Below are 27,269 nucleotides of genomic sequence, written 5' to 3'. Positions count from 1 at the left end.
AATAATAATAACAATATTAGTAGCTAACATTTATATAGTGCTTATTATGTGCCGAGAACCGTGCTAACTACTTTACAATTGGGATCTTATTTGATCCTCACAACAACCTTGGGAGGTAGGTACTATTATCCTTAATTTTACAGATGAGGAAACTGAGGCAAACAGGTTAAGTGACTTGGCCAGGGTCACACGTGTCTGAAGTTATATGTGAACTCGGGTTTTCCTGACTCCAGACTCAGCTGTCTATCCACATCACTACTGCCCCTACTATGGTATGGCTAGACTTTAGAGCCAATCTCTTCCCTAGCATGTCCTATTTATTCCCTCCTCTATGGTTTTGCTTGTAACCTTCTTCTACTTACATATAGCATCTACTCAATCTATCTTCCATCTCTGCCAATACAAATCTATCATTTTTTTTACCTGCCCTGGAAGGCAAAATCTTCCACTATGATTCACTGGAGAATAGAACCAATATCAGTGAACAGAAGAATGATGTGATCCTGAACTTCAGGACCTTCACATAGTTATAAAAATTGAGAGATGCTATTCCTAGGGATGGGATCATGGATGGCATAAAGGACAGAGTAGTCCCCCAAACTACATCTTGGCTAGGCTTAAAAACACAACCAACCCAAATCCAGAACTATAGACAGAGAGCCCACTCAGTGTCCCTGGAATGAGGAGGCCCAAACATAATCCTCCCTTCCTGAGACCACAGTTTTGGAAGGGCCCTTCAAAGGCTTCATCTAATTCACTGTACAATACGAACTAAAGCCAAGAGAAATCTAGTGACTTTCTCTGGGGTCCCACAGCTAATAATTTTCTGCAGGCGACCTTGGAACCCAGCTCTTCCTTTCTTTGGAGGAGATAAAGAGCCTGGACCTGCCATTCTACTGATACTGGGAACTTCTGAATGAGGAATCTCTATCAATACAGGCCGCCATATTCTTTGCAACACACAGTTTTAGAGAATTGGTACCATAAGGTCAAGTGACTTGCCCAGGTATCTGAAAAATGTCAGGCATAAACAGAGGCCATAGACACGCTCCAACCAGCTCGATGTAATTGGAGTCCTCAGGAAGCACCAAAGCCAAGGTCCAGGGAAAGTTCCTTCCAGGAGAAGGACCCATAAGCCATAGAACTACTTGTCTAGGGGTTGTAAGAGCTCAGCTCTCCTCTGTCCCCAACTTGGGAATTCCCTAGCTGGTACCCTCTGAGGTGGCCACTCCTGGGGTTTACCTTCATCTGCATCAAAGGCATAGACGGCCAGGCGAAGCGTGGTAGAACAGATCTCACATTTGAAGCATTCCCTGTGAAAGAAGTGGCCCTCGGCACTCAGGCGCTCCATCACGTAGACACGCCTCTTACAGAAATAGCAGATGTCGCTTCCTCCCAGGTTCTGGGGGAATTCTTTTCGCAAAGATCCCTGGGGAGACAGGAGAAGGAGGCAGAAAAACAGCCAGTCAGAGGAGAAAAGCCCTGGATCGTAATCACCAGTGCCAGCAAAAACCCAAGATGTCCTGGCATGCAGGCAGGTTGGGCTTGCGAGAACCTGTGGCTTAAAGCAGATGAAGAACTTCCTAATCTTAGTCTAAAGCCTTCACTTCATGGGTGGAGACACTGAGCCTCCCCCTCCCCCAAAGGAAGGGGCTCATCTAAGGTGTGAGACCAGAAAGGACCAGCCCAGCAAGCACTGGAACCCAGGTCTACTGGCTCTACAGCCCAAGGCTCAGCCCATAAAGCATCCTCCCCCATCACTGGAGGGCAGAGAAAGATTCCAGAAATGGAGCATCTCAGAAAAAAAGTCCTTTTTTTCCTGCCTAGGACACTCTCTAACACCCTGTCTGTATGGCAAGACTTCAGTGCAGTTTTCCAAACTGAGTCTGCTCCAAGATTCCTATAATTACTATTTTTTTTAGAAGTTCTCCACCCCCAACCCCACCCCACTTTTTTTTTTCACCTAGACCTGAGATTTTATCAGCAGGGCCCTCCTAGTGTGGAACTCCCCTTCTCCAATGAAATCTGCTACCTATCTTGAAGTAGATAGTTTGAGAGTTGTCTGGGGACACTGAGAGGTGGCATCTTCCCCACAGTCAGACAGCTGGTATATGTCAGCAAAGAGGCTTGAACCTTCTTGTCTTCTATCCACAGGGACCCTCTGCTTTTCCTCCCTCCCCATGACATCAATAACATGTTGCTGAATAGGAAGAACATACAGCAAATGCTTTCCAAGGGAAGTCAAGCTAAAAGTGACCAAATGGGAAACGCGACACTCCAGTCCCAATGAAGTATGCATTAGTAATTTATAGAAGGCAAATAAAGTTTGCTTAACCCAAGACCTTCACACACACACACACACACACACACACACACACACACACGCACGCACAAGTTTATTACCTGGAGTTCCTTAGTATTAAGCAATAGAGGGCTAAGTTCAGAGCCCATGGGGGTATGGTGGGGAAAGGAGATAAATACACACCAGTTAGCTTAGTAATTATGGAGGGGAGGGTGAAAGGAAGAAATGCTAGTCTCAAACCAAGTTAGTGGTTTTGAATAATGTAGTACCTGGTGATTCCAGCCAGGAGTGCCCTCAGTGGAAGAAGCAGATGAATTGGGTGGGAGGGATGTTTGGTCCATTACTGTCCTCTGAATTCAATCAAAATGATCAGTTTGGGGGCACATTTACTTTTTCAAGTGACACGGTCATCAAAAGGGGGAGAAAAAACAAAGTAGGGCTAAAGGTTGTCTTGCTAGTCTACCCTTCTAAGAGTATGTAAGGCAGAACAGCCAGGGTTCTGAACAGATGAAGGCCTTGCAACATCTTTGTTTCAAGGGAGAGGTCATTGGGGGGAAGGGGAGGCAGCCTTACCCGCTCTGGAGAAGCAGCCTGGGTCTTGGGTCTGTGATCATTCATATACAGAGTGACCAGAACTTCAGCCACTGCCCCTATTCCTCGAGACACTTTCCCTACTGTCATCTACCGGGTGACAGAGGCAGTTGAGTGATAAGAGAAGAAAAGCAAGAGGAAAGTTTATTTTTTTAAGGAAAGGACAGTGAGATGCCAGTTGAGCATGGGGGGAGGGGCGGGGGGAGAAGAAGCAAACCAGACAGGAGAGGAGGGAGGCACACAAACACATAAGCAGCAGCGGGTGTTCCTGGCCCCCGGCAAGGAACGGGGACTTGAAACCAAAAGGAACAGAATCCCATGCATTGCAGGTAGCCTTGTAACAGCATCGAGCCATCTCAGAAGAGGCTCCCAGATTTAGAGCCGGAAGGAACGGACCTCAGAGTCCAGATGAGGAACCGAGGCACACATAGTTCTCTGTGATTTGCCCAGCGTCTTTCTCACTGTTAGCAGAGTCTGGGGTCTTCCTAATTTCACGTCCATTTCTCATTCCATCGTACCACCCGGTTGTTCTCAAGAGAAAGGACTCACAGAGAGTAACTACCAAGTCCAATCTCATCATAAAGGAGAAAACCAAAGCCCAGAGATGGGAAGTGATTTGCCCAAGGTCCCCAAGTCCGGCTGGGAGCGTGGTGAGTTATAGCGATCGGCTATTACGAGATAAAGTGCCCGACCCTCAAATCCTGCCTCAGACACTGCTTATATGACCAGCACTGAGTCACCGACCTTCTCTGAGCCCATAATAATGCCACCTGCCTCACAAGGACTGCTGTGAGGATCAAAATAGGAGATGCATATAAAGCTCTTTGCAAATCTTCAAGTGTTCACTAGAGCATTAGACAATAGTGTCCTAAAAGTCCTGGTGCAGTTCGGCGCTCGTTAAGTTTCAGACTTAAAAGCTACTAAGCTACATGCCCGAATAAAAGTGAACCAGTATTATTACAGCGACTCAGGCTTCTTAATATTAGCGTCCTTTATACTAAACCACAGAGTCCCTAACCCTGCTTCAATCCCTACTAAACAGAGATGGTCTAATCAAAAGGCTTCTAGCTAATAACTAATTGGGGTAAGGACAGAGTCAGAGCAGGTGGGAAGTGGGGAAACAGACAAGAGGCCTGTTCAAAGTCCTTTCCTAATTCAGCAACAGATATTGCTTCAGGTATGTCCACATGTTAGAGAGTAGGCAACACTGTATGAACAATCTGCCTGGGTAGATGGAATTTCCTCACCTGGGAGATCCTTTGACTACTGAAATGCCAAAATCTAGTCTCTCTTACCTGTCTCTTCTCCCTGTCCTCTATCCTTCATGCCCTATCTTCATTCTCTATACCCTGCTCTCTTCATCTATCCCGTTCCCATCTTTTACCTCCTGTCCTATCTCTTCATATAAAAGTTTCATTCAAAGAAACTAGGAGGAATAAAATATGTTCTGTCTGTTCATAGTCCTTACAATGTACCCTATGAACTGAGGAAGAATGGGAGTTGCAGGAAAAAGAACAAACAAACCAGACACTGCCCCGGCCCCCCAACACTCAGGGCTGGTCCCAGTCATCCACCCCCAGGGCACACTCCTCCTTGGGGGCTTCTGTGCTCCTCCCCTTTTGCTGGCATTCAGCCTCCTTGGGCATCTCAAAGGGTGAGGCAAGCTTGCCAGTGAGGCAAGTCCAGCATGAATGGGACACCACAGAGCAGGAAACTTTTCAAAAGAAGGCCTTCATGAAAACTATCCCCAGGGCCAACCTGCCTCCAAACATTATGGGAGCCAAGAAAATGGCCTGGGGTGGTGGCAACGATTTCTGGGTTCAGCGATTTCTGCATGAAGGCTCTGCAAGGTGTGGAAGGAAAGTTGGCAGGAAAGCCAGAGGCCAGGAGTGGGTGAGGACGGGAACAACGGGGCAGAATCACTCTTGTCACTCAGTCACTCCTGAATCACTCTCCTAGAAAATGGCTACACATCAGACCACCAAACTTTGGAAACGTTTCAGGCCGTGCCAATCCCAAAGCCTCCCCAGACCACTCTGCCACTAAATAGGACCTCTCAGCCTTCTCATGATGCCTAATTTTTCAAACACAAATGGGTTCATTCCCTAAGAAGGACCAGGGCAGACCTCAAAGTCTACGGAAAGAATTAACACATTATTCATCTTCTAAGTCCTTTGAAACAAACCATCTGAATAATACCAGTAAGCTAACCCACAGGATGATGGGTTTTTGAACCCTATCACTGATCCCAAGACCAGAGGCTGGAATTCCCTGGCACCAGCCTCAAATTCCTACAACCTTCAACATACAGGAGATATGGCTGGAAAGAGACTTGGGGCTGAAAGTGTCACTCGCTCATCAAAAACAGGACTTAAGTAAAACTGATGGGAAAAGCATTGGTTAACTGGCTTTTTTTTTATTACAAGGAAGGGTTTGAGTGGGGCAGGGTTCTACCATTCCCAAAATATTCATAGCAATACTATTTATGATAGCAAAACAAAACAAAAAAAACTCTGGGAAAAATCCAATCCAGCAGATGCCCACTGCCCAGAGAATGGCTGAACAAATCATGGTTGGTATGTGACTCTCATGGAAAATTATTGCTCTATAAGAAATACTGAATATGAAGGAATAATTCAGAGAATCATGAGAAGATGGGCATGAGTTGAGAATACAAAACAAGCAAAACCAGGAGAGTAACTTGTACCGTGAATGCAGGAATGTCAACTAGCAACAATGGTAGATGGAACAATGAATAACTGTCATGGAAAGAAGCAGCCTGAGGAGCTCCCAGTGACTCTCTATGGCCTCCTAAATCGACTATAAAGTCCTCCTGACTCAAGTCCACCCCCTCTCCAACCCATCCTCTTTACAAGTTCCAAAGTGACATTCCTAAAGCACAGGACTGATCATGTCACTCATCAGCATGTCACTCATCAGCTCAAGAAACGCCGGTGGCTCCCCATTGCCTCCAGGCTCAAATGAAAATGCCTTGGTTTGGCATTAGCCCTTTGCAATCTAGTTCCATCCTCTTTCCAGACTTAATACACATCACTCTTGTTCATGCACTCTACTGTCCAAACTGCTGTTCTGTACATGTGATACTTTCATTTCCGGTCTCTGTGTTTCTGTATAGACTCACCCTAAAACTCTACCTCCCCCATTTTCTTCTTTAGAGGCCTGAACTCCTTTCAAAGCTCAGTTGACACACCACCTCCTACAGGAGGCCATCCTTGATGATCTCCCAACTATTAGTGCCTCCTATCCTCCCTGAAATCATCTTGTATTTCCTTAGTTTAGTTTTATTTTCTCCAATAAAATGCAAGCTTCTAGAGGATTAAGGACTGTTGCCTTTTGATCCTGGTATCCCTAGTGCCCAGTAAATGCTTAAAATCTTGTTGCTTGATTCCTTTTTAAAGACAGGGTTAGCAAAATGGTAGATCAGCAGAACAATAGGGTCTTAGCAAGGATTTTAGCAAAGAAGTCAACAAAGTCTCTCATGAAATTCTTGTGGCCAAGATGGTCGGACTTGAGCTAGATAATAGTAGAAATAAGTGCATTTGGAATTGGACAACTGGGTCCAGTGAGTGATGCTTAGTTACTTGTTAATACAGTTAATGGACTGATGGCCACCTGGATAGTGTGTGTGTGTGTGTGTGTGTGTATGTGTATGTGAAGAAAGGGGAAACGGTTTCTCTAAAACATAACATGGTTTTATTCTTAGTAGAAGCACTTACCAAAACTGTAGACTTTTATAGCAATAATCACAATTCATTTTTATAGCATTTTAAGGGGCTTTAAAAAGCACTTCACACACACATACATACACACACACAATAACCCCAACTCCCAGAGGGGATAGCGGGTCCTACTTTAAAGTCTTTCCCTGTTTATATTTGGACAAACACCTATCTTTGGAGGACAACAAATTACTGGCCCAACATATGAGCAGCTCCTGCATTTACTGACAACAGAACCATGTTACCCAATGGGCGTAGCTGTTTGAGTCTCTTCCAAAGGAAAACACCAGTGGAGGCTGACTCAACCGATGGGTAATTTAATGACTTCATGCAAGGTCTGATTAGAAAATGGTACCACATTTCATTCCAGTCTGAGGGCCTCAGGCACTGTGGAAACTGAATTATTGCATCAGTGAAACTCCAAGAGGGACCAAGGCCTTTGTTGTCTGAAATTTCTGCTTATGGTGGATGTTCAAAGCCCAATTATCCCCTGGGACTATGTCTTTCCATTAGGTATCAGACCTGAGCAGGGCAAGAGATGACATTTGGGAGGACTGGAGCTTGCCATTCTGAAAGACTACAAATTAGAAGTTATGGGTGCTTCTACCATGACGATGGGATACTACTTAAAGCTTAAGGAATTGAGCTGTTCTCCATTCTTCTCTCTGGAGGGGTCAGGTCAAATAAAGGAACACTTTCCAAAGAACACTCTCCTGAGCTCAAGCAAAGGCAGAGGAGAGATAGAGAGAGAGCCTTGAGATATGAGAACTTGAGACTGAAGCTCTTGGAGGTCTCAGAGCTGGAACTCATTCTATGCTCCCAGAAATCCAGGCACAACACCAAACAAGTTTTAAAACACTGGAGAAAAGCATCTCCTGACATCCCATTAGAGAAATTCACTTCTTAGATGAGATCTTCAAGGCATACAGTACAAGTTGGGTGATGACTTACCACTTAGCTTGAAAAAACATTAGGTTGGGCAATTCTTTATTGTATAAACACCCCCACACACACACACACACACAATGGCTGTGTTTGATGACTTAACAGAATTAAATAGGGACCTCCCATCTTGGGAAACAGACAGGATCCTCAGGCCAGCAGAATAGTCCTCATGAAAAGGTGGCCAACAAATCCAGAGAAGCACACTCATTGGGCAGGTCAAGTGGATGCAGGAGAGGAAGTCTGGGCACCAAACACTCACCACACAAAACTGCCCTGGGATGCCTAAGGCCAAAGGCTCTGGGCTTTGACAAGGCCACATATAAGTGGCTCGCTCAACAAGGCAAACATTTGTGTTCCTTAACAAAGGACCATAGACCATAGATCTAGGAGATGGTCAGGGACCCTAGAGGTCATCTAATCCAATCCCTGTCATTTTACAGAGGAAAAAACTGATTCTGGGAAAGGTAAATGATTTGCCCAAGAGGTTGAGACTTCTACAATCTGACTCTTCTTTGGTTCATGGGTAAGGGTGAAAGCCCAGCATCAGGACTCGATGTCTGTGAATCAAGTTGGGGGTTCCAAGAAGGAACATATGCTGTTCATTATAGGCTTGGCCAAGGCTGATGACTAGGAAGGAGGGTGTTTATTTCCAGAACCTTGGAATCCTGGGTGAAAGGGTCTAGTGCAGTAACACAGACAAGCTGGCTGCCAGAAGTTTACTGAGCACTAGACCCCAGTTCCCATGCAGCAAGTTCCTCTCTAATTCCCCAGAGCTGAGGAAAGGTCACTGAGCGATCAGTTCATTCCATAGAGCAGGGATAGAGTGCTCAGTGAGGCCCTCAAAGCCAGACCACTTAGGACTAAATGAGGCCATTTATCATGCTAAGTCATCACCTGGCTTTCAAATGTTTACCTAGCTCACACAAACTCAGCCTGGGGCTCTATTTTTTTTTTTTTCAGTTATTGAACCACCTTTTCCTTTCTTGGGGGAAGGGACAGGACTGGACCTATGATTTAATCTGTGAGGAACTCCTGGTCTAGAAACTCCTTCTCCCAACACAGGGTGTCAACTCAATCTATAGCTTGAGAGTTGTCTGGATCAATGACAGATGAAATTACTTGTTCCTGATCATATAACTAGTGTTGGTAATAACCAACAATAACATAAAAAATCAAAATAATGACACAATATATTTTTGTCTGGGAAAGGGGGCACTAGAGATATTTATCAGAAGGTAAAAATACTTTAAGGTTTACAAAAGCCTTTACATCTATTATCTCATCTGATCTTCCCAACAATTCTAAGAAGTTGGTGCTTTTATTATCTCCCTTTTATAGATGAGGAAACTGAGACTGGAAGAGACTAAGGAGGGATTCAACCTCAGGTCTTCCTGACCCCAACTTCAATGCTCTACCCATCACACCAAACTGGCTCTCTATGAGGATGCCGTAAGTGCCTTTTGCTGGCTTCTCTGTACACATAATATCCACAGAGCTCAAGACTGAAGGAGGAAACAAGGTTTTAAGCAAAGGGATGCCCAGCAGGCACAACAGTCCGGAAAGCCTTCTGAACTCAGAAATTCCCCCACTCTGTTCCTAGATTCATGGAAGAGACTGCATCAGAAAATGTATTTTATCTCTCTGAGATTTTCTTTCTTGGTCTGGGTTCCAAGGATTTTCCTTTCTATCCTAAGAGAAGAATAGTGCTACTGGAGAAGGTGACTGATTCTTGCCCCCTCGTTTTATAAGTGAGGGGACTGAAGCCTAGAGAGGGGAGACAACTGGCCCCAGATCACAGCTAGCAAGCCAGGGCCACAAGCAGGTCTTACAACTCCCAGCCTAAGCATCTTCTCTCAGCATCCCAAGGCTTCACTCTATCCTAGCTTCACAGAACCTTTGTCTGCTGTTAAACTGACTATAAATCAAGTCTAACTTCACCACAGACACCCCCCCCTAATCACACACACAAAGAAATCTTCTGCCCCTTAACCCCACTCCATGAATTCGCTGGGATCCTAGCAGCGAGGCAGGCCCCACGAGTGATACACCTGGACAGATGGCCTTCTCCAATATGGCAACACCAATTTCTCCCATGCCTAATAGGAACTTAGTCCCCATCCAGCAATCTGTTTTAACTTTACAATTCCCTTTTGCATTTTCAGAGCTACCTTTCACCTCCTCCACACTACCTTGGGTCATAGGGAAATCCCTCCCAATGCCTTAGGGACACCCCATCTTTCCATGGACCCAGTCTTCACTTTTTGTCCAGACATTTGTTAGAAACTGCAAAGCCACACACTGCCAGCAGATGTCATCACATGGTCTACTATAGCAAAGTCTTTCCTTTGAAACTGGCTTCTGCAAAAGAAACGGTGCCCTATTCTGTCAATAGTATAACTTTGAAATTAGTATTTTGAGGTCCTTTGGAATGCTGAAAGTCTTTCTAGGCCATGCAACACAAAAGGAATAAATAAATCAAACGGATGTGCATGGGAGGGGGAGGGAAAGGACACCCAGGGCCATCTTTTCACACATGCATTTGCCCCCAAGCCAACATACAACACAACAAACCAAAGGGGCAGCCAAAGGAGCACAAATGCAGGCAAACGCGGGCTATACCTGGCTCGGGTCTGGCTGAAATAACTTTTGCTTAGATTCCACCTTTGGAGGAGGCCTAGGCTTTCCAGCTGCTCCTGGCACAAAGGACTACAGTGAAACAGAGGCAAGGTCAGACTGGGCATGTCCGAGGCCTGGGCAAAGACTATAGCTGAAGGGCTGGGACTCTCCCCAATCCCCCTCCACACCCGTTCCAGCTGCTCATCGGCAATTCTAGGATAAAAAAAGGGATCAGCTAAAAAGTGACCCAGGGGCCTTGGAGGTGAGCATATTTGGGAATGGAGAGAGGGGCCTGGAGCAGTAACAGAGTGACACCCCTGGCCTGGAGTCAGAGGAGCTGGGTTCCAAACCCAGTCCTACTTACCTACTACCAGAGGCTCTGGCCAGCTCTGCATGTTATGAGTCAATGACTTTTGTTCTAAGAAACTTGGCATGAATGACCAAGGGCTTGTAGACATTGGAAAATACTCCAAGAGGGCATGGGGAGTTACACTGAGTTAAACACAGCCCCTGCTCCTTCTTGAATCTATTGCAAGCTCTGACCCAGAATATTTCTCTAAGATTTTCATCAAATATACCTTGTATAGCACTCATGGGCAAAGGCTTACTTGCTGCTTTAAGTATGACCTTACCATGTTCAATAGATCAAAAAGGCCTTTAATTACTGGGTATGAAGCTAGTAAAGTGGATCATCAGAGGGTCAGGGTTTTTCATTACTTTTGAGAAGGGCAGAATGGAAGATTTGTTTTTGATTTGGGGGAGGGAGGCTTCCCCCACATTTTCTGCTGGCACAAGAAGGGTATATGTATAAAACAGGCAGCAGGGTGATCAGGGAGCAACATGAACCCAAGATGCAACTGGACCTGGTTGGGGCATCATTCACTTCAAGGGATTTTTCAGATGCCAACTCTCAGATTACTCCCTAGGCCCAAAGCTGATGCTTTTTGTCTCATGTTTCCAGCCTTTCTTGGGTGTGTCCTTTAAAAAAAATAAGTTCATTCTGAGGAGAAGCCTCAGAAGTAATAAAAAGAATTAGGCTGGATGAATGGATGATCCTGGATGAGTCCCATGAAGCCAAGAGGGCTGACAGTAAAGGCCACTGACAGCTGTTTGCTAAGAGCTGCATGGTGCCAAGCCTATTACCTGGGAGGATCAGCCGCACCCCAGCAAGCTGCTTTTGAGCTGTCCTTCCCTGCCCTCTGGGTCTGCTAAATGAATGAACTCCAGGTATCTGTGCACAGAGCCAAACTGCCAGATCCCACCCAGAGGGTGGGCCTGGAGACAGACAAGCTGAAGGAGGAGGGTTCCTCTCCCTACAACCCTGGCCATGGCACCTGAACCCTTGGGAAAGGCCTGCCTTTCCATCAGAGAGCAGGCCCTGACTTGGGGACAACTCTCAGGGTCAAGGGCAGGATGGAGGAAAGAGCTAGGGAAGGTGATTGGGTTGCTATACTTTCCCTTGAAGAGGTCAGCTGACTGGGGGCCCATGGAGGGCTGGGCAAGAAAAGGAGCCTCTTCTTGCTTCAGGATGGGGAACCATCTACAGGGGTACAAGCCGCAGGGCAATAATGTATACCCCCAGTGTGTGGGCATCTAGAATCAGTGCTCCAAGGGGGAATGAATGCCCCATTCTCATAGCTTAGGTCAGGGCTTTGGTTCCTAGCCACCTAAAACAGACTATTGGAAAACATACTTTAAGTATTATAAATATTAACCATCCATATGAGATCCTATTTTGAGGTCTGGGTTCCAAGGTCTGTCTTTCCCTGACATCCTAAAGGCTACTCCAGTGTCACTGGAATAGAACCACAAAATGTTGGAGCAGGTGAGAGAGGGATGACCCCCCTCCTTCTGCAGATAAGGTGCACAGAAGGGACATGGGGTGCCCCCAAGGTCACACAGCAGGGTCAGGTTTCTTGATATTTTCTTTCAACAAATGCTCAACTTTTCCACCAACGTGGTGTTGAATCAAATGCACTGCTTATCCTCTCCTGCCCTAGGGAAGCTGCCCATCTTGGTTTGATCCTCGGGCAAGGAGGGCCCTGGAACCCCAGAGCAATCACCAAGTGAGTGTCCAGTACTTCCCCTGCATCCTCCTGGGGTAGCCTGGCCAGGACTAAACTCCAGTCTGCTGGGCTTCAGTACTGCATTCACAAACACACATGGATCTACACAGTCTCATCCTGATCATCTAAGCAGATAATCCTAAACAGTGATCAAACCCATGCCACGATTTTTAATCTGTGTATTATATGTATGTGTATATATATATAATATCTATACACATATTTATGTACGTATAGGTATATGTGTGTGTTTGTATATGTATATATATACACACACATAAATGCATGTATGTATGCTTCAGGGTAACACTGTACGGTCTGCAGGGCACTGGACTTCCTTTTCCAATTGTTTGTTTATAATCATGTTTGTCCCAGTTGTTTGTTAATTTAATTAAGTTCATATTTCCCAAAAGCCTGGGGAGAAGGGGATCCTCTTAATTACACACAGACTATGCCCTCATAATCCACCTGGCTAGAGAGAACATCTAACATCTGCACTGCTCTCCAGATGGGCAGCATGTCTGGACCACTCCACACTTGGAGGGAAAGGTGTGTTCTCTCCAGGAATCTGCTCTATCACCTGCTCCCCTCCATTCCTGCTAGAGGCCATCCAGATGGCTGAGGCTATGGAGACAAGACAGGGTCTGCCCTGCATTTCTATTTATTTCCCTTCTTCCTTTCTCTCTTCCTTTCTTCCCCTTTCTCTCTTTCCCTCCCTTCCTCCCTCCCTCCTTGGAGATGGGTATGCCATAGACACTGAGCCTTATTCAGAGAGGGGGCTCGGTCATTATACTTTCTGACTGTGGCAAAAATGCACACTCAGTCAGAGCTAGTACTGAGAAGCAAGAAGAAGAAAACCCCACGGAGTGGTGGTAGCTTAAATGGTCAGATAAGCTGCTGCCTGTTAAGGGTCTAGGAAAGCCCTTTAGAGAGCACCCCCAGCATCACTCTCAGCAGGATGCAACCAAAAAAGGAGAAACTTGCATCCAGGGCCCACTCTGTCGTTGTTGTAGTACGGTCATTCAGTCATGTCTGACTCTTCAGGATCCCATTTGGGGTTTTCTTGGCAAAGATACTGGAATGGTTTGTCATTTCCTTCTCCAACTCACTTTACAGATGAGGAAACTGAGGCAAACAGGGTAAAGTGACTCGCCCAGGGTCACTTAGTATCTGAGGCTAGATTTGAACTCGGGTTTTCCTGACTCCAAGTCTGGCACTTTTTCCACTTCACCACCTAGCTGCCAACAACACCACCACCACTCCAAGAGACCTCACCAAATGGGGTCAAAATGGTCAAAGGGTTGTGAGAGCAAAGCAGGGGCCACAAAGTATTGCTGTAAGTTGCCACCTTCACTATAATGAACTTCCTACTTCCTGGTTCTGATTCACTGTTAGAGGATCTCTCAGTCTGTCACCACTGATTCATTCTCCCAGGCCAGGTTCCTCAGAGTTAATCCTTGGAATATCACAGTCAGAGGCCACCATGCAGCTTCAAACCTGAGGAGTATCAAAATCCCACAGGATCCCCTGCCATCCCCATGTAAAGAATTCAGTTTGCAGGTACCGGGGAGTGGAAACTAAGCTTTTTGAAAGCTTGGCACAACCTGTGTTAGCAACAGTATTCGCATTCATTACAAAAATAAATGTGAGAACAAATGGACAGACAGGTGCCTGAGATCCCAGGGGAGCTCTTTATTCTGTAATATTTTATCATCTATTTAACCAGTGCTAGCAACACAGTTCTCTATATTTTTCCTCCTAACCAGATTGGGTTTTGCTGCTTGGTTCCCATCTATGCATAGAAACAAGACTATAAATCTATGATGCCTTTGACTGCTATGAAAAAAAATTATACACATATATATGTATATAATTCATATATTTATAATTTCTATATCTATGTTAAAATATAAACACACATTACATTAAGGACATTTTTCACCCTTAGCAAGGCCCCCAAACTATTTGACTTATACATCAGCAGACCTCAGAACAAAGGACAGAATTTAATCACAAATGACTACCTTTCTGTCAGAGGAAGAAGAGGAAAAGGAAGCATCAGCTGAGTCATGAGATGGAAGACAAGAGGAAGGGAGGGTGTGGGAGTGAGAAAAGCCTTTGGTGAGCAGTTTATTCTGCAAGGGATAGAAATAGGAAAAATGATTATTCCAGAGGAAATGCACATCTGTCCATGGTACAATGAATGAAGCAGGCATATGAGTATACTCTTGCAGAGTGAGAGAAGCTGTTATTTGTTGAGTTTTCCCCCCACATTTCTAAGGACAAGATTGGACCTTCACCCTTAGAATCCAATTGGCCTCATCTGGCTCCCATTTAGATGGCAGGAGGCTGTGTTAGGGTCAAACCATTTCCACTCCCCCATAATAAAAAACAGGTTGAGTGGAACCAAACATTGGTTACTTTCTCAGCCAACAGGCTGATTAAGAGAGGGATGACCATCTCTGTGGCCACCATCTTGAGAATAGCTTCTAAAACTTGGTGCAACAACACAGCCCAAGCATCACCATGAAAAACTTCGTGCACCCATCCCATGTCAAAATGATCTTGTCTTTGTTTTAGACGTATTTTCACAATACACATGGACGTGCACATGCAATCTCCCTGACAGAATGTGAGTTCCATGTAGCACCAATGTCTTGGACGATGCCTGGCACATTGCTGGCCTTTAATAAATGGCAATTCAAGTAAACCTGTTGCTATCAAACTGGTCAGGGCCCAGGGGCCATCTAGGGAAAAAAAGTGCAATACATCTATTCTGAAAGCAAATGAGGGACTCCAAGAGGTTACACTGGGCCTTGCTACATCCTGGAAAACTGTTTGTAAAGAGCCTCTCTCTTCTCCTGAATTCATTAAGAGTAAGCCCGCAAATTTCCAGATTTTTCCAAGGCTGATAGCTACCCCCTTTGGACAGCACTGCATTTTCCATTCTAATGCAAAATGATCTAGTTCCCAAGTGCCAAACAATGCCCAGTGCCCATAGGGAAGAACTGATGAATTGTGTCTGATCCAGCATGCTCTGAAGGGTGAGGGAGGGAGGGAGCCCAGAGCCCAGCTAGCAGTCTATCTGCGGCCCTGGGCTTCTGGAATCTCTGAGTCCCAGTCAATCATGCAACAGTTACCTGGGGGAAGTCCTCACTTGCAAACATGGAGGCAAGGTGAGCAGCTTTTTCTTTAATATTCTTTTTGTGAAACTCCCTGTTGGCTAAGTTTTGAGCCCTCTTCTGCAGGTGAAAAAAGAGATAGAGAAAGAGAAACAGACACAGACAGACAGCAGGAGAGATCGATGGAAAGACAGAGAGACAGAGACAGAGAGATAGACAGAAAGAAGGAAATAGGTACAGACAGATAGGCAAAGAGAGACAGACAGACAGAGGTAGATAAAGATGGAAAGACAGCAGCAGAGATAGAGCCAGACAGAGAAAGACAAGCAGGTAGGAGAAGAGAAGAAGAAACAGACAGAAAGACAGAGGTAGACAGAGAAAGACAAAGAGAGGGAGGAGAGAGCAAGGGGGGGGGAGAGAGAGAGAGGAAGAAGGGGAGAGGGGGAGAAGGAAAGAGGGAGAGGGGGAGAAGGAAAGAGGGAGAGGGGAGAGAGGGAAAGACAGAGAAGCTTTAGTTGAGGATAGGAGAAAGGCCAGGGAAACCATAATGCTAGAATATTTTCACAGGCTTGCTCATAGAAATATCAGAGCATGAAGATTAAGGGAAGGAGCTCCTACAGAAGGGGATGGCACATTTAGCCAGAGGCTCTAAGGGGTAGAGGTCAGTTAACATCAGAGCAGAGGAGGAGGAGTGGGAGTGGGGTCCATTTTTCACCTGGTGAATCTTTTCCTCCACGTGCTGCAGGCGCCTCAGCGTCCCAATGAGAGCAAACGCCCCGGGACTGGCAGACGGCACAGGAGTCAGGCTTCCTGAGTAGAAGGGCTGCAGGTCCGACTTGGCTCGAGTTCTCAAAGGCCTGGTCAGGCCATCATTAGCAGGAGAAGCAGCCTTTGACTCCCTGAGCACCTGCTCAGTCATAGCTAGTGTCTGAAACTAGGAAACAGGGAAACTGGGCAAGGGCCTTCCTTCCCCTCCACAGTGTCTCCTCACATTTCCATGTGCGCACGCGCACACACACACACACACACACACACACACTCACAAAGAGGTCATGAGGAAGAGAGGGTGCTATTAACTTCTGGCAGCTGGGCAGATGTGGCCTCAGAAAATGATGGCCTTTTTTTTTTTGTATGTTACAAGTCAGCTCTTCTCATGAGCTCCTGTACAAAACCAACAACCCAAAACCAGTATAATCTGCTCAAGATAAAATGCTAGAAGGCACAGATCATAGATCTAAAGGGAAACTGAGGCCCCAGGCCACTGAAAGAAGGTTGGCTCTGCAGTCAGAGAGTATAGGACCTAATCTCCCGCTGATGCTAGCTTCTTTTCTGAACCACCCTGGGCCTCTCAGGTTCCTCATCTGGAAAATGAGGGGCTGAGGTTAATAATAGCTAGTATTTATAAAAAACTTTGTTGTTTTTGTTGCTGAGTCATTTCAGTCGTGTCCAACTTTTTGTGACCCTATTTGGGGTTTTCTTGGTAAAGATAGTGGAGTGATTTGCCATTTCTTTTTCCAGCTCATTTTACAGAGGAGGAAACTGAGGCAAACAGGGTGAAGTGACTTGCCCAGGGTCCCACTGACTAGTTAGTAAGTGCCTGAGGCCAGAACTGAAATCAGGAAAATGAGTCTAACTCCAGGACTGGAACTCAATCCACTGTGCCACCTTTCCATTAAAAAAGGTATTAGAAAAAAAAAAGTCATTATTAAACCACACTCTCCTTTCATGGAAAGTCTAAGACATATCAGTAAAATCACCTGATTCCCACTAGGAAAAATGGGATTTTATACAAGCACACAAATACACACACACACACACACACACACACACACACACAATTCCTAATACTGTTATTAGAGATAAGTAGAAAGGCGAAGTCTTCCAAAGCTTGTCAAGTCCATCCCGGAATCCAAGAATCCAACGTGTCGTTGCCCCCCACCACCCAATCCAAAGTTGGCAGAGATGCTCAGCATCCCACTGTCCTACCATTGCCACAGGGAGACCACTGCTAACGACCACACCACATTCTGACTGCTACGCGGCCTCCTTCCTACCCTACTTGGTTCCTCTTCAGGAGAACAGAAGATGAACCACTAAACTAATCCCCCCAGCTCACAAGTGTTTCCTTCTTCCAGGAAGCTGTACATCTCTAGTCTTTGAAAAAATATCTGCCACAAGGCAATTGAACAAAATAATCAAACGCAGTGGGATTTTCTTCCTTAACAAGTACACAGTAGGTGTTCAATAAATACACGATAAATGAGTGTCAGGCTAATGGATAAAGAAGGATGTCTGCCGTACATCAAAGTTTATCCCTTGTGATATTAGTAATGGTCAGACAGTGTGGGTGATGGAGTGGGGATTACCCTGAAGGGCCCATGATTCCCTCCCTTCTGAAATGAAATATCAGCCTTGCCAGGTTGGAAGTGAGAATGAAGATGTAACCCTACCTGCCTTTTGAGAGGAGATGATGGGCTGGGTGGAGGGTCCTCTGGCTTAGCAAAGCGAGAATTAACAGGAGGGCCAGCGGGAGAGTGTAGGACTGGCTTACCTAGGTCAGAAAGAGCTTGCGCCTTGGAGAAGAAAGTTGAGTGGAGAAGAGCAACCGTAGGAAACATGAAAACAAAAGGTAAGTCAGACTTAAAGACAATGGAAGGCAAGAAACAAAGAGAAGATGACAGAGGGTCAGACAAGGCAGCAGGGCCAGGGCCAGGGGTGCAACCAAGAGCTTCAGCCCATCCATGAAACATGACCACCACAGCCTTCCCCCGAAACACAAACAGCCAAGGTATCTATCAGGAGCTGAAGCTTCTTCCTCTCAGACAGCATGGGAATTCCAGAGCAGGCAGGGAAGGGAAGGGAAGGAATTCTGTCAGATTCCCAAGCAGGGGCAGGTTGGAGAAGAGAAGCCAGGGGGCCTTTCAGAAGCAACAGGAATTTTGCCCCTTGTCATGGTAACTTGCCCATCTGTGATGAAGAAATGGGGTCTCCATGCTGCCCACTGTGGGCCCCTCTATGTGGGCTCCCCACCACCCACCAAAGTCAAAGGCTCCTCCCCAGGTCAGAAGAAAGAACCCTTTGGAATGAGACAGGCTGGTGCCCTTAGCAAGGGTCTGTTTAACTCCAAGCTCATGAATGGTGTGGCCAGAGCTCAGCTGTCTGGGGTCCACTTATCATCCTGATCTAGACCTTTGTCCAGCTTTTTGGCATAGGCCAGCCAGCCTCTGCTATCCTCCCAGGGCAACCAAAAGCCTCATCTTGTGAATGTGTGGTGACCGAGAAGACAGCCTCAATAACAACCAGCATCTATAAAGTCCCTACTATGCGCCAGGCACTTGTGCTAAGAGTTTTACGGTCATTACCTATTTGATCCTCACAACAACCCACCCTGGGAGGGAGGTGCTATTATTATCCCCACATTCCTCATTTACAGATGAGGAAACTGAGGCAAACATCAGTTAAGTGGCTTGTCCAGAGTCATACAGTTAATAAGTGAGGTGGAATTTGAACTCAGGTCTTCCTCAACTGGGTCTTCCTGAAATTCATGGATCAGAATCACGCAGAGGACAATTCTAAGCAAAATCCCTGATCCACAGGACTAGGGCCAATAGGAACTACGATTGGGCCTAAAATAAATTAGGCGATGGATCTCATTTTTTTTTAAAGACTGGCTCTGTGATATCACTGGCATAGGGATTTCCCATTGAGAAGACTACCTCTCCCAAGGTTCACTGGCACCTGCTTGGAAAGCTTTCGTCTTAGATTGCTGCTAGGGAGACAAAGTCACTCATCCAGAGTCAGATGGCCAATAGGTGTCAGAGGCAAAAAGTGATTTGAAGACCAGTTCTCTAGCTTCAATACTGCCTCTGAAGCAAAATAAAAAGGTAAATAAGGGGCGGCTAGGTGGTGCAGTGAATAGAGCACTGGCCCTGGAGTCAGGAGGACCTGAGTTTAAATCCTGCCTCAGACACTTAACACTAGCCGTGTGACCTTGGGCAAGTCACTTAACCCCAATTGCCCTCCAAAAAGCGAAAACAAAACAAAACAAAACACACTGCCTCTGAGGGCTGGGAAATCTTAATAAACCAAACTCAAGTTTATAAACTGAAGCAAGGACATGGCTCTCTTGCCTTACCAGGTACTTACCTGCTCTGCTAATATGTTGGGAGCATGAGGGTTAGGGGCAGCGGAAGAAAGGAATTCTAGGAAATGTTTTAGAGACGGGTCTACATTCTGGTAGATCAGTAAGGTTTTATGAGCTTCAAAACAGAGGGTGTTGGGTTTGGGATGGGAGTTTTTCACCAGGTACTAAGACAGATCCCCCAGAATAGATTATTACTGCGCCCCCCTTGCCCCCACTGCCCCAGGCAGCTGAGTACATACACCCAAGGACACACACACAGTACACCTGGGAGGTATATATACATGCCACATCCGTGTGGGGATCCTCAGACACACCTGAAGCCTGTCATTAGGCCGTGTATCTCTGCTATCTCCCTGCAGGGTCAGGGTCACCCATAAGACACTGTGCTTGGCCATGTGACTCACCTGCCTCAGAAGAGAAGGATTTCGAGTATTCTCTTCAAATTTGGCCAGCAGCTGGTTGGCCATGGACTTGACTTTATTTTGATTCACACCTTCCTTCCCGACGCCATAGTCTCGAAATGAGCCAGCGCTTCGGCTAGAAAAGCTTGATGTCTGTCAGGGTGAAAATGGGGGAAGGGAAGCATTATCACATTTTGGAGCCTGGGTACCCCTGAAGACTCCCTCAAAGCACCAGATAGAGAAAGGGGGCTCTGTGAGGAGGCCAGAGTTTGGAGTTAGATTTCCCTCCAGCACCCACAGTAACAAGAAAAAGCTAGTAAGGACAGGTCATTTCATCCAGGGCTAACAAAAGGGAATCTCTCCACTGTAATGACAATGTAATTTTGTATTGGCATGTAAGCAGGTACTTAGCACTTAGTAACTAATCAAACCTTGGTGAAAGAAACAGAAGGTATGAACCCCTATTTCTGACATTATAGGAAGGGATTGGCTGAAACAGGAAGTAACTAATGCGTGTATGTAAGGAAAAGCCCTAGAGAGGAAGGGTCAGAATTTCTTGGGACCAGCATCTGGAAGCAGAGCAGCTACAGAAGAGAAATGAGAATTGAGAACTGAGTCAGAATTTACTGAGAACTTATGGTGGCAGAGCTTCTTCTGAAGAGGAGCCCAGGAGCCCAAGAGTCCAGGAGTTTCCTCCCTCTTCCTCAGGCTGGATAAGGTGATTCTGATTTGCTAAACGAGCTGCAGAAGACTGAGGAAGCATGCCCGGGATGCTGAGACTTTGTTTGTGGCTTGGTTGAGCCTTGAATTCCCGGGAACAGAAATTATGAAGGATGTGAGATGGACTGGACCTTGTGAACTTCAATGTGGAGCAGGACCTACACGGAGAGCTGGACAAGGAACCAGGAACTGTATGCCTTTGAATCCAGGTGACTGGTGGATTCAGGTAGGAGTTGCCTGCCTTGAGTCAAAATGAAAAGACCTCTCTACTAGTGATGTAGGGGTGGAGGGTCTGTATTTTCTAATGATTGTACTTAGTGATTAATGACACTTGGTAATTGATTGCTGAATAAGTGACTGATTGAGTTAACTTAGTGTGCCCCATGAGTGGAAGACTTTGACTGTTGTACTTTGAGATGATTGTTCTCTGTTCAAAACTTTGCAGCTACTATGGTGGAAACTATGTGGCCATTCTAATGATAAGCTGTTGTGAATACTATATTGTGATTTTCTGTGATAAGCTGTAATATTGTGAATGCTATACCTTGATTTTCTGTGAATGTTTTGCTTTGATTTGTTATGGAATAAATAGTGTTCACTATGCTGTGTAATCAGAACCTTAAAAGCTGTTCACAGCAGCCATCCTCTGGAAAGCTGTTTGTTCATGGCGTTACATCTACCTGGACCCAATTTCAGGGGTGCTAACAGTGGCCCCATCAGCACGGTGGTCCTTTTCCTTAGAGAGGAAAATGGCAGCAACTAGGTGAGAAGATAACAGAAAGGACATCTCCAAAATAATAAAGTGGGGTTACCCTAGAAAATGTCATTTAATTTTTTTAAGCCCTAAGGGAAAGAACATTTGGAAGTATCATAACTCTGATATGTTAGAAAAGATCAGAAGGTCACTTTCTAATCCAAGTTGGAATTCAGTTCAGTGGGATGTCCAAGAATCTGGCATAACTGAGGCAGAGAAAGGGAACAAGTTATGGAGTAAGAAGAACAAGATTTACATCCCATTTCTCATACTTACTATATAATTACAACCTCAGGCAAATTACTTAACCTCTCTGGGCCTCAGTGATCTCATTTATAAGAGAGTAGAACTAGATAGAACTATGTTCTCCGATCCCATCTGGGTCTCAGTCTCCTCTTCTGTAAAATGGATAGATTGGATTAAATGGCCCCTGAGGTTCCTTCCAACTCTGGCCCTATGAGCCTATCATTACTAATTCAGTCGAGAAACAGCTCCCTGGACCTTGGCAGTCAAAGGTCACCAAGGTAAATGGTGCATGGGTATCTTAGCAGTTGGCTCACTGCTGGGGAGAAAGGAAACTGCTTCAGACCTTCTTCCCAGGCTAGTTTTGGTGAGTTTCACAGAAGTGCTGAAAATACTGACCTCTTCCAAATTGTCTACGCCTTTCCGTCTTCGCTTATTCATGTCGTTTTCTTCCGTGTGGTTCTCTACCTGGAACATCCAAAGAAATACATATACCTGGTTCAGAACAAACTATTTCTAAAGAATTTGAAAAAAAAAAAAACATTCCTGGGAAGGAAGACCCAGGCCTTCCCTAAACATGACTTTAGGCCTCTGAGAACAATCGTAGAGGACTGCTCCAATCAGTAACCAGAAAGACTTTCTTTCTCAAAACAGGTAACGGCATTGGCTTACGTTGCTGGGTCTCCCAAAGCCTGTGTCTCCAAACTAAGGTTTATGCTGGTTTGGCTTTCATCATACTCATTGTATATTCACTAGCAACAAAATCACAGACTTAGTCACCCTAGTCTCTGAACAAAAGGGCTCGACAATATGACTTAGGATGGCTGCACTGAGGAAAAACAAGGAAGCTGGCCTGAGATATTGTCGGCCTCTCTTGGGGGCTCTGGGCCAGAATCTGAGAAATGGAAGGACTCAGAATGTGAAGGCAAAACTTAGCACTCTCATTATCACAGCTACCTGGAAACCACTTCTGATCAGTCTACAAAGAAACATTTGATCATTATTTCGAAAAGGGACAATAATGAAAATGAATTAAAAAAAAAAATTTCTCCAGGGCATTCTTTGCCTAGATTGAGAGCATTGCTAGGAGACACTATGCAGCGCAATTTCCATGAAAACAGAAATTAAGCACCGCATTGGTATTCATTTCTAAGGAGATAAAAAAAAGAAAATGGATTTATGAAAATGTGCTTTCCTTCACCTTAGATATGGACTCCCACTCCTCTGCAGGAATACCATGCCTAATGTGCTTCTTGGGCTAACTGGACACAAATAGGGAAGGGATCATTCCAAAAGAATGTTAGAGAGAGGAGGGGATGGGAGGAAGGAGATGGATGTGTCATGGGAAGGTGTCATCAGGGTGAGGGAAGACGTCACCTATCAGAATGCCAAAGCATGGAAACTGGTTACCGAGGAGGGTATTTAGATATCGCCTGGCTTAGTGTTAAGTTTGGAGATCTGGCTTCAAATTTTGCCTGAGAAGCAGCCTGGCACAGTGGAAAGAAACTTGAGTAGGAATTGGCCTCTAACACATAATGTGTGGCCTCAGGGGAGTCACTTAATCTCCCCTGGGTCCTCAGTTTCCTCATCTGTAAAAATGAGGCAGACAGATCAGATAGGTCTCTTTCAACTCTAGATCCAGGGTCCCTGAGTGGATGATCTCTCCAAGGGCAGGTTACCCTCTCTGAGCCCTCAGGCAACTCCCTAGATGGGTTTTGATGGAGGGAGCTGAGGAATACACTGACCTTTTGTGGGCTTAGTATTATGAAAAGGAACCATGAAATGGGGGTGTGCCTGAAAGGCTATTAACTGCCCTCTCTACTACCTCTCCATAGAGGGCTTGCCTCTGCCAAATTCAGGCACACTCTGTCCAGTAACAGCCCATTTGAGATCACTTCCCCATCTGTGGATCAACGGCTGGCATGGTCCATGTTATCAAAACGTACCTCATACTGCTGACCAAAGCCCAAATGTAGGAAGCCAGGCTGGAAAGTATGGAGGTGCATTTCTTCATTTCTATGCATGAACCTGTGGCCTAAACCCTTCCAATCCCTACAGTGTGTTCAGCATACTCCTTTTTAACAGTTAGGAAATGGCATAATCCTTCATTTATTTATAAGCACCCAATTACTCTTTGGGGCAGCACAAAAACGTTTGGTCAAACAGCCCTGCGTTCCACCTTATGGTTTTCTCTGTTCATAATAAATCATCGTGTTGGGAATGAAAATTATTTCAACCTCAGCATCTGGGCAAACACCAAGAGAAACAGATGATCTTATACCCAACTCCTGGTCTCCTAGAGCCTGGCTAGGTCACCCAACCAGCCCCCTTGCCTGTCAGCACCTTTGGGGCAAGAGACCTGAGGATTCAGCTAGGACACAACGTCCCACTAGGCAGACACTGGCACGGATTCTGTTTGCTCAGTTTCCAGTGTGACTTGGCTTTTACTCAAAGAAGTATACACTGCATTTTTGAGGACAGGCAGCACTAGACGCCAGAGTAAGGAGGACCCGAGTTTGAATTCTACCTCCCCAGATGACACACTTCCTGGGCATGAGACCTCGGACAAGTTACCTAAACTCTGTTGGCCTCTATTTTTAAAATGGAGATACATAGCACCTGCCCAACAGGGCTGTTGGGAAAAGCCTCTTCCTGCCTTTCTGGTCTTCTAACACCCAACTCCCCTAAACATACTTTGTGACCCAGTGACCATGGTCTCATTGCTGTACCTCCTTAAAGATTCTCCATCTCCCTACACTGGGCATTTTCACCGGCTATCCCCCATGCCTAGAGAATCCCCTCCTACCACACCTCTGCCTCCTGGCTTCTTTCAAGTCCCAGCTAAAATCCCACCTTCTCCAAGAAGATTTTGATGATTCCCTGAAAGCTAGGGCCATATCTCTCAGACTGCCTCCCATTTACTCCGTCCATGGCTGGTCTGTACAAAGGTGTCTGCATGTTGTCTCCCCCATTAGACAGAGCTCCCTGAGAGCACGGGCTGTTTTTTGCCTTTCCTATCCCCAGTGTTAAGTGTAAAGGTGCTTAGGAAATACTGGCTGATTTGCCTTGATAAATGAGATAACGCATGTAAAGAGCTTTGCAAACTGAGGAATCCCAAGAGGTCATCTCATTCAGTCCACTTAATTTACAGATGAAATGACCTGCCCCAAATACACAGGCTTTCCATGACCAAGCCAGAAATTGATGTCAGATTTTGCCAATGGAGTTGAGGCTTCCACGAGCCACAGTTAGTTCTTTTACAGCAAAAAAGTTAACTAACCTGTGGCCACCTGACAACAGATTTAACCCCCTCGAGCGAGCCTGGTCTAAAATGATTGCTGAGGCCTTCACAGACTGACCTTCCTGCTGCTGGGGCCTGGCCTGGCCACCATCATCCCCCCAGGGAAATGCTACGTGTGCTTGGGCTTTACCATGAGACGCCTGAAAGGACCTTTCTCTTCTCCAAGCTCCTGGTAATTTACAGCAGAAATGACCGACTCTTTTAGATGCTTTCTCTCACTTTTAGGTGGATGTATTTTGAGAAAGCCCCCACACCAGGCCAATTTCCAAGACCAGTGAGGAATGCTGGGCTAGACTGATGCTCTACTGAGATCTTGCTGGCCTTTCATTACTTGCTTTCTCTTTGCCAGCCCAGTGCCCGGGACATTAGTGCTTAATACTTATTGATTTCACTAACAGAAAGACTTTATCAAATGTCCATTCACTCATTCGTTCAATTCCAAAAGTCAGGGCCATGCCTTGAGCAGTCAGAGGTTTTTCTTTAATAAGCCTACAATGCCCTAGGGTCTTCCTGAACTTATTTTCATCCTGAGCCTAAAGAACAAAAATGTACCAATTCTGGCTTTATCAAAAACTTCTGGGACTGTTCTCAGGTTCTCCAGGACACTAACCCCTCTCTACAAGGGGCAGGTGGGCTACGGTGGGAGCAGTATGAGGGCGAATTAGGAAGGGCTCAAGATGGACATACCCATTTTTTCTCCAGAGGATTCAAAGGCAGAGGCATTAACATAATAAAAGCCCATTATGGGGTAGCTAGGTGGCCCAGTAGATAGAGTACTTACCCTGGAGTGAAGAAGACCCGAGTTCAAATCTGACTTTAGATACTTACTAGCTATGTGACCCTGGGCAAGTCAACCCCAAATGGCTTCCAAAAAAAAAAAAAAGAAAAGAAAAGCCCATTTGTCTGTCCACTGTGGGTCAGGATCTAGGTCACTCAGGAAAAGGTTTTGGTTTTTTTTTTTACAAAATAGTGGCAGTCAGCCAATTGGAAAATAGCTAGTGACGTTCAGGCAACATGTGCTGACAACAGTGGGGGACACAGGATGGAGTCATCCAGGGCTTAGAGGCCCAGATGGGAAGGAAGGACTCCGGGCAGGCAGGGCCAGGTGAAAGAGATAGTCCTGGCCCTTTATAGTGATGCCACTGCCCTGTGTGGCTGTGGAAGCTGCAGGGCCAATTCAAGTCTTCACCTACGGTCAGGCTATCAACACAATAAGGAAAACTGGCATTTCCATAAAAATGAGGTTTAAAAAAAATAGTCCTTAAATCAGATGGGATGCCTGGAGGTCCATCAGTCAGCAACAAGCATTTATTAACCACTTTCTTTGTGCCAGGCAGGCACTGTGCTAAGTACCAGGGTTAAAAGAAAGTTAAAAGCAAAAAAATTTTTTTAAAACCACATGTGTCCCCACCTTGAGGAACTTAGATTCTAACGATCAAACATGCTTAGTTTTTAAATACCTAATGCCGCTATAAATGCGGCTCCCTTATGGAAGCAGTGAGAAAAGGCAAACAGAGGAGCAGCCTGAAGACAGCAATTCCCCAGGCTGAGCCTGCCAACCCTTGGCAATGTGCCCTACTTCTAGATACCCTGGGACAGGTCCGCCTGATTCTGAACACAACCACTTCCTTTCTCTTGGCTCAACAAAATGAGATTATGCTAGATGACTTCAACTAAATTTCGGTAACACATGTGTGTATCTCTCTCTCTGTGTATTGTCTCCCACACAATAAAGGAAGCTATCTGAGGATGGTAGGATCTATTAAGCTACAGTCTTTGCATTCCCAGTGCCTAGAATGGTACCTGGTATATAGTAGGTGCTTAATAAATGCTTGCAGATTGTTTTGCAAGGCGCTGTGTTCAGTCTGGGGATAAAGAGATTTTTTTAAATGGTGAAGTCTCTGCAGGTAAGGACTATGGGTGGGGGTGGGGAGGGGAACAAAGTCCATATACAAGTATGATACATGGCAGTGTGGGATTGAGCATTAAGAGCAGGTCTAGTAACCAGAGGAAGTTACTTTCAGCTGAGAGGAGATCATGCCCAGATTGATGGAGGATGGAACACCTGATGTTAGCTTGGAAGAAAAGTAGGGATTTCAACAGCCAGGTAAAAGGGAGAATCCATCCTCATCCAGGGATGGCATGGAGAAAAGTCATGAAGGTGGGAGAGGGCAGGATAAGAGACAAGGAGACACCTGGCAGGGGAGTCCCGTTTAGCAGGAACTGAGTGTGGAACAGATATGAACACGCCATCTGGCTGGAAAGTTATGTTGCAGTCAGAGAGTTAGCAATGGGAAGGATGAGGCTTCTGCCCTGGGCTAGCT

General features: G+C 45.7%; 1 protein-coding gene across 7 annotated transcripts in view; it reads right to left on the bottom strand.

Moving 5' to 3' along the window:
• MICAL2 (microtubule associated monooxygenase, calponin and LIM domain containing 2) overlaps window positions 1-27,269 on the bottom strand; it is a 264,175-nt gene that overhangs the window by 110,398 nt on the left and 126,508 nt on the right. For 5 of the 7 annotated variants that reach the window (XR_011168915.1, XM_069091233.1, XM_069091235.1 and 2 more), the window contains exons 15-23: window positions 22,044-22,112; window positions 19,931-20,080; window positions 17,833-17,955; window positions 16,098-16,316; window positions 15,401-15,502; window positions 14,285-14,395; window positions 10,198-10,284; window positions 2,876-2,983; window positions 1,243-1,429 (exon numbers count right to left, since the gene is read on the bottom strand). Coding sequence is in view for 6 of the 7 variants with exons in the window: in XM_069091233.1 (XP_068947334.1) it covers window positions 1,243-1,429; window positions 2,876-2,983; window positions 10,198-10,284; window positions 14,285-14,395; window positions 15,401-15,502; window positions 16,098-16,316; window positions 17,833-17,955; window positions 19,931-20,080; window positions 22,044-22,112 (1,156 nt within the window). In the remaining variant the exon portion in view is untranslated. Of the gene's footprint in view, window positions 1-1,242; window positions 1,430-2,571; window positions 2,653-2,875; window positions 2,984-10,197; window positions 10,285-14,284; window positions 14,396-15,400; window positions 15,503-16,097; window positions 16,317-17,832; window positions 17,956-19,930; window positions 20,081-22,043; window positions 22,113-27,269 lie in introns of all 7 variants that reach the window. The other 2 variants (XM_069091238.1, XM_069091237.1) reach the window with 2 other exon arrangements.

This window comes from Petaurus breviceps, unplaced genomic scaffold (assembly GCF_028583685.1).
Source record: "Petaurus breviceps papuanus isolate PSGF00001 unplaced genomic scaffold, PetGlider_PUasm1.0 188, whole genome shotgun sequence".
NCBI classification, from domain to species: domain Eukaryota; kingdom Metazoa; phylum Chordata; class Mammalia; order Diprotodontia; family Petauridae; genus Petaurus; species Petaurus breviceps.
This window is presented reverse-complemented; position numbering and strand designations above follow the sequence as displayed.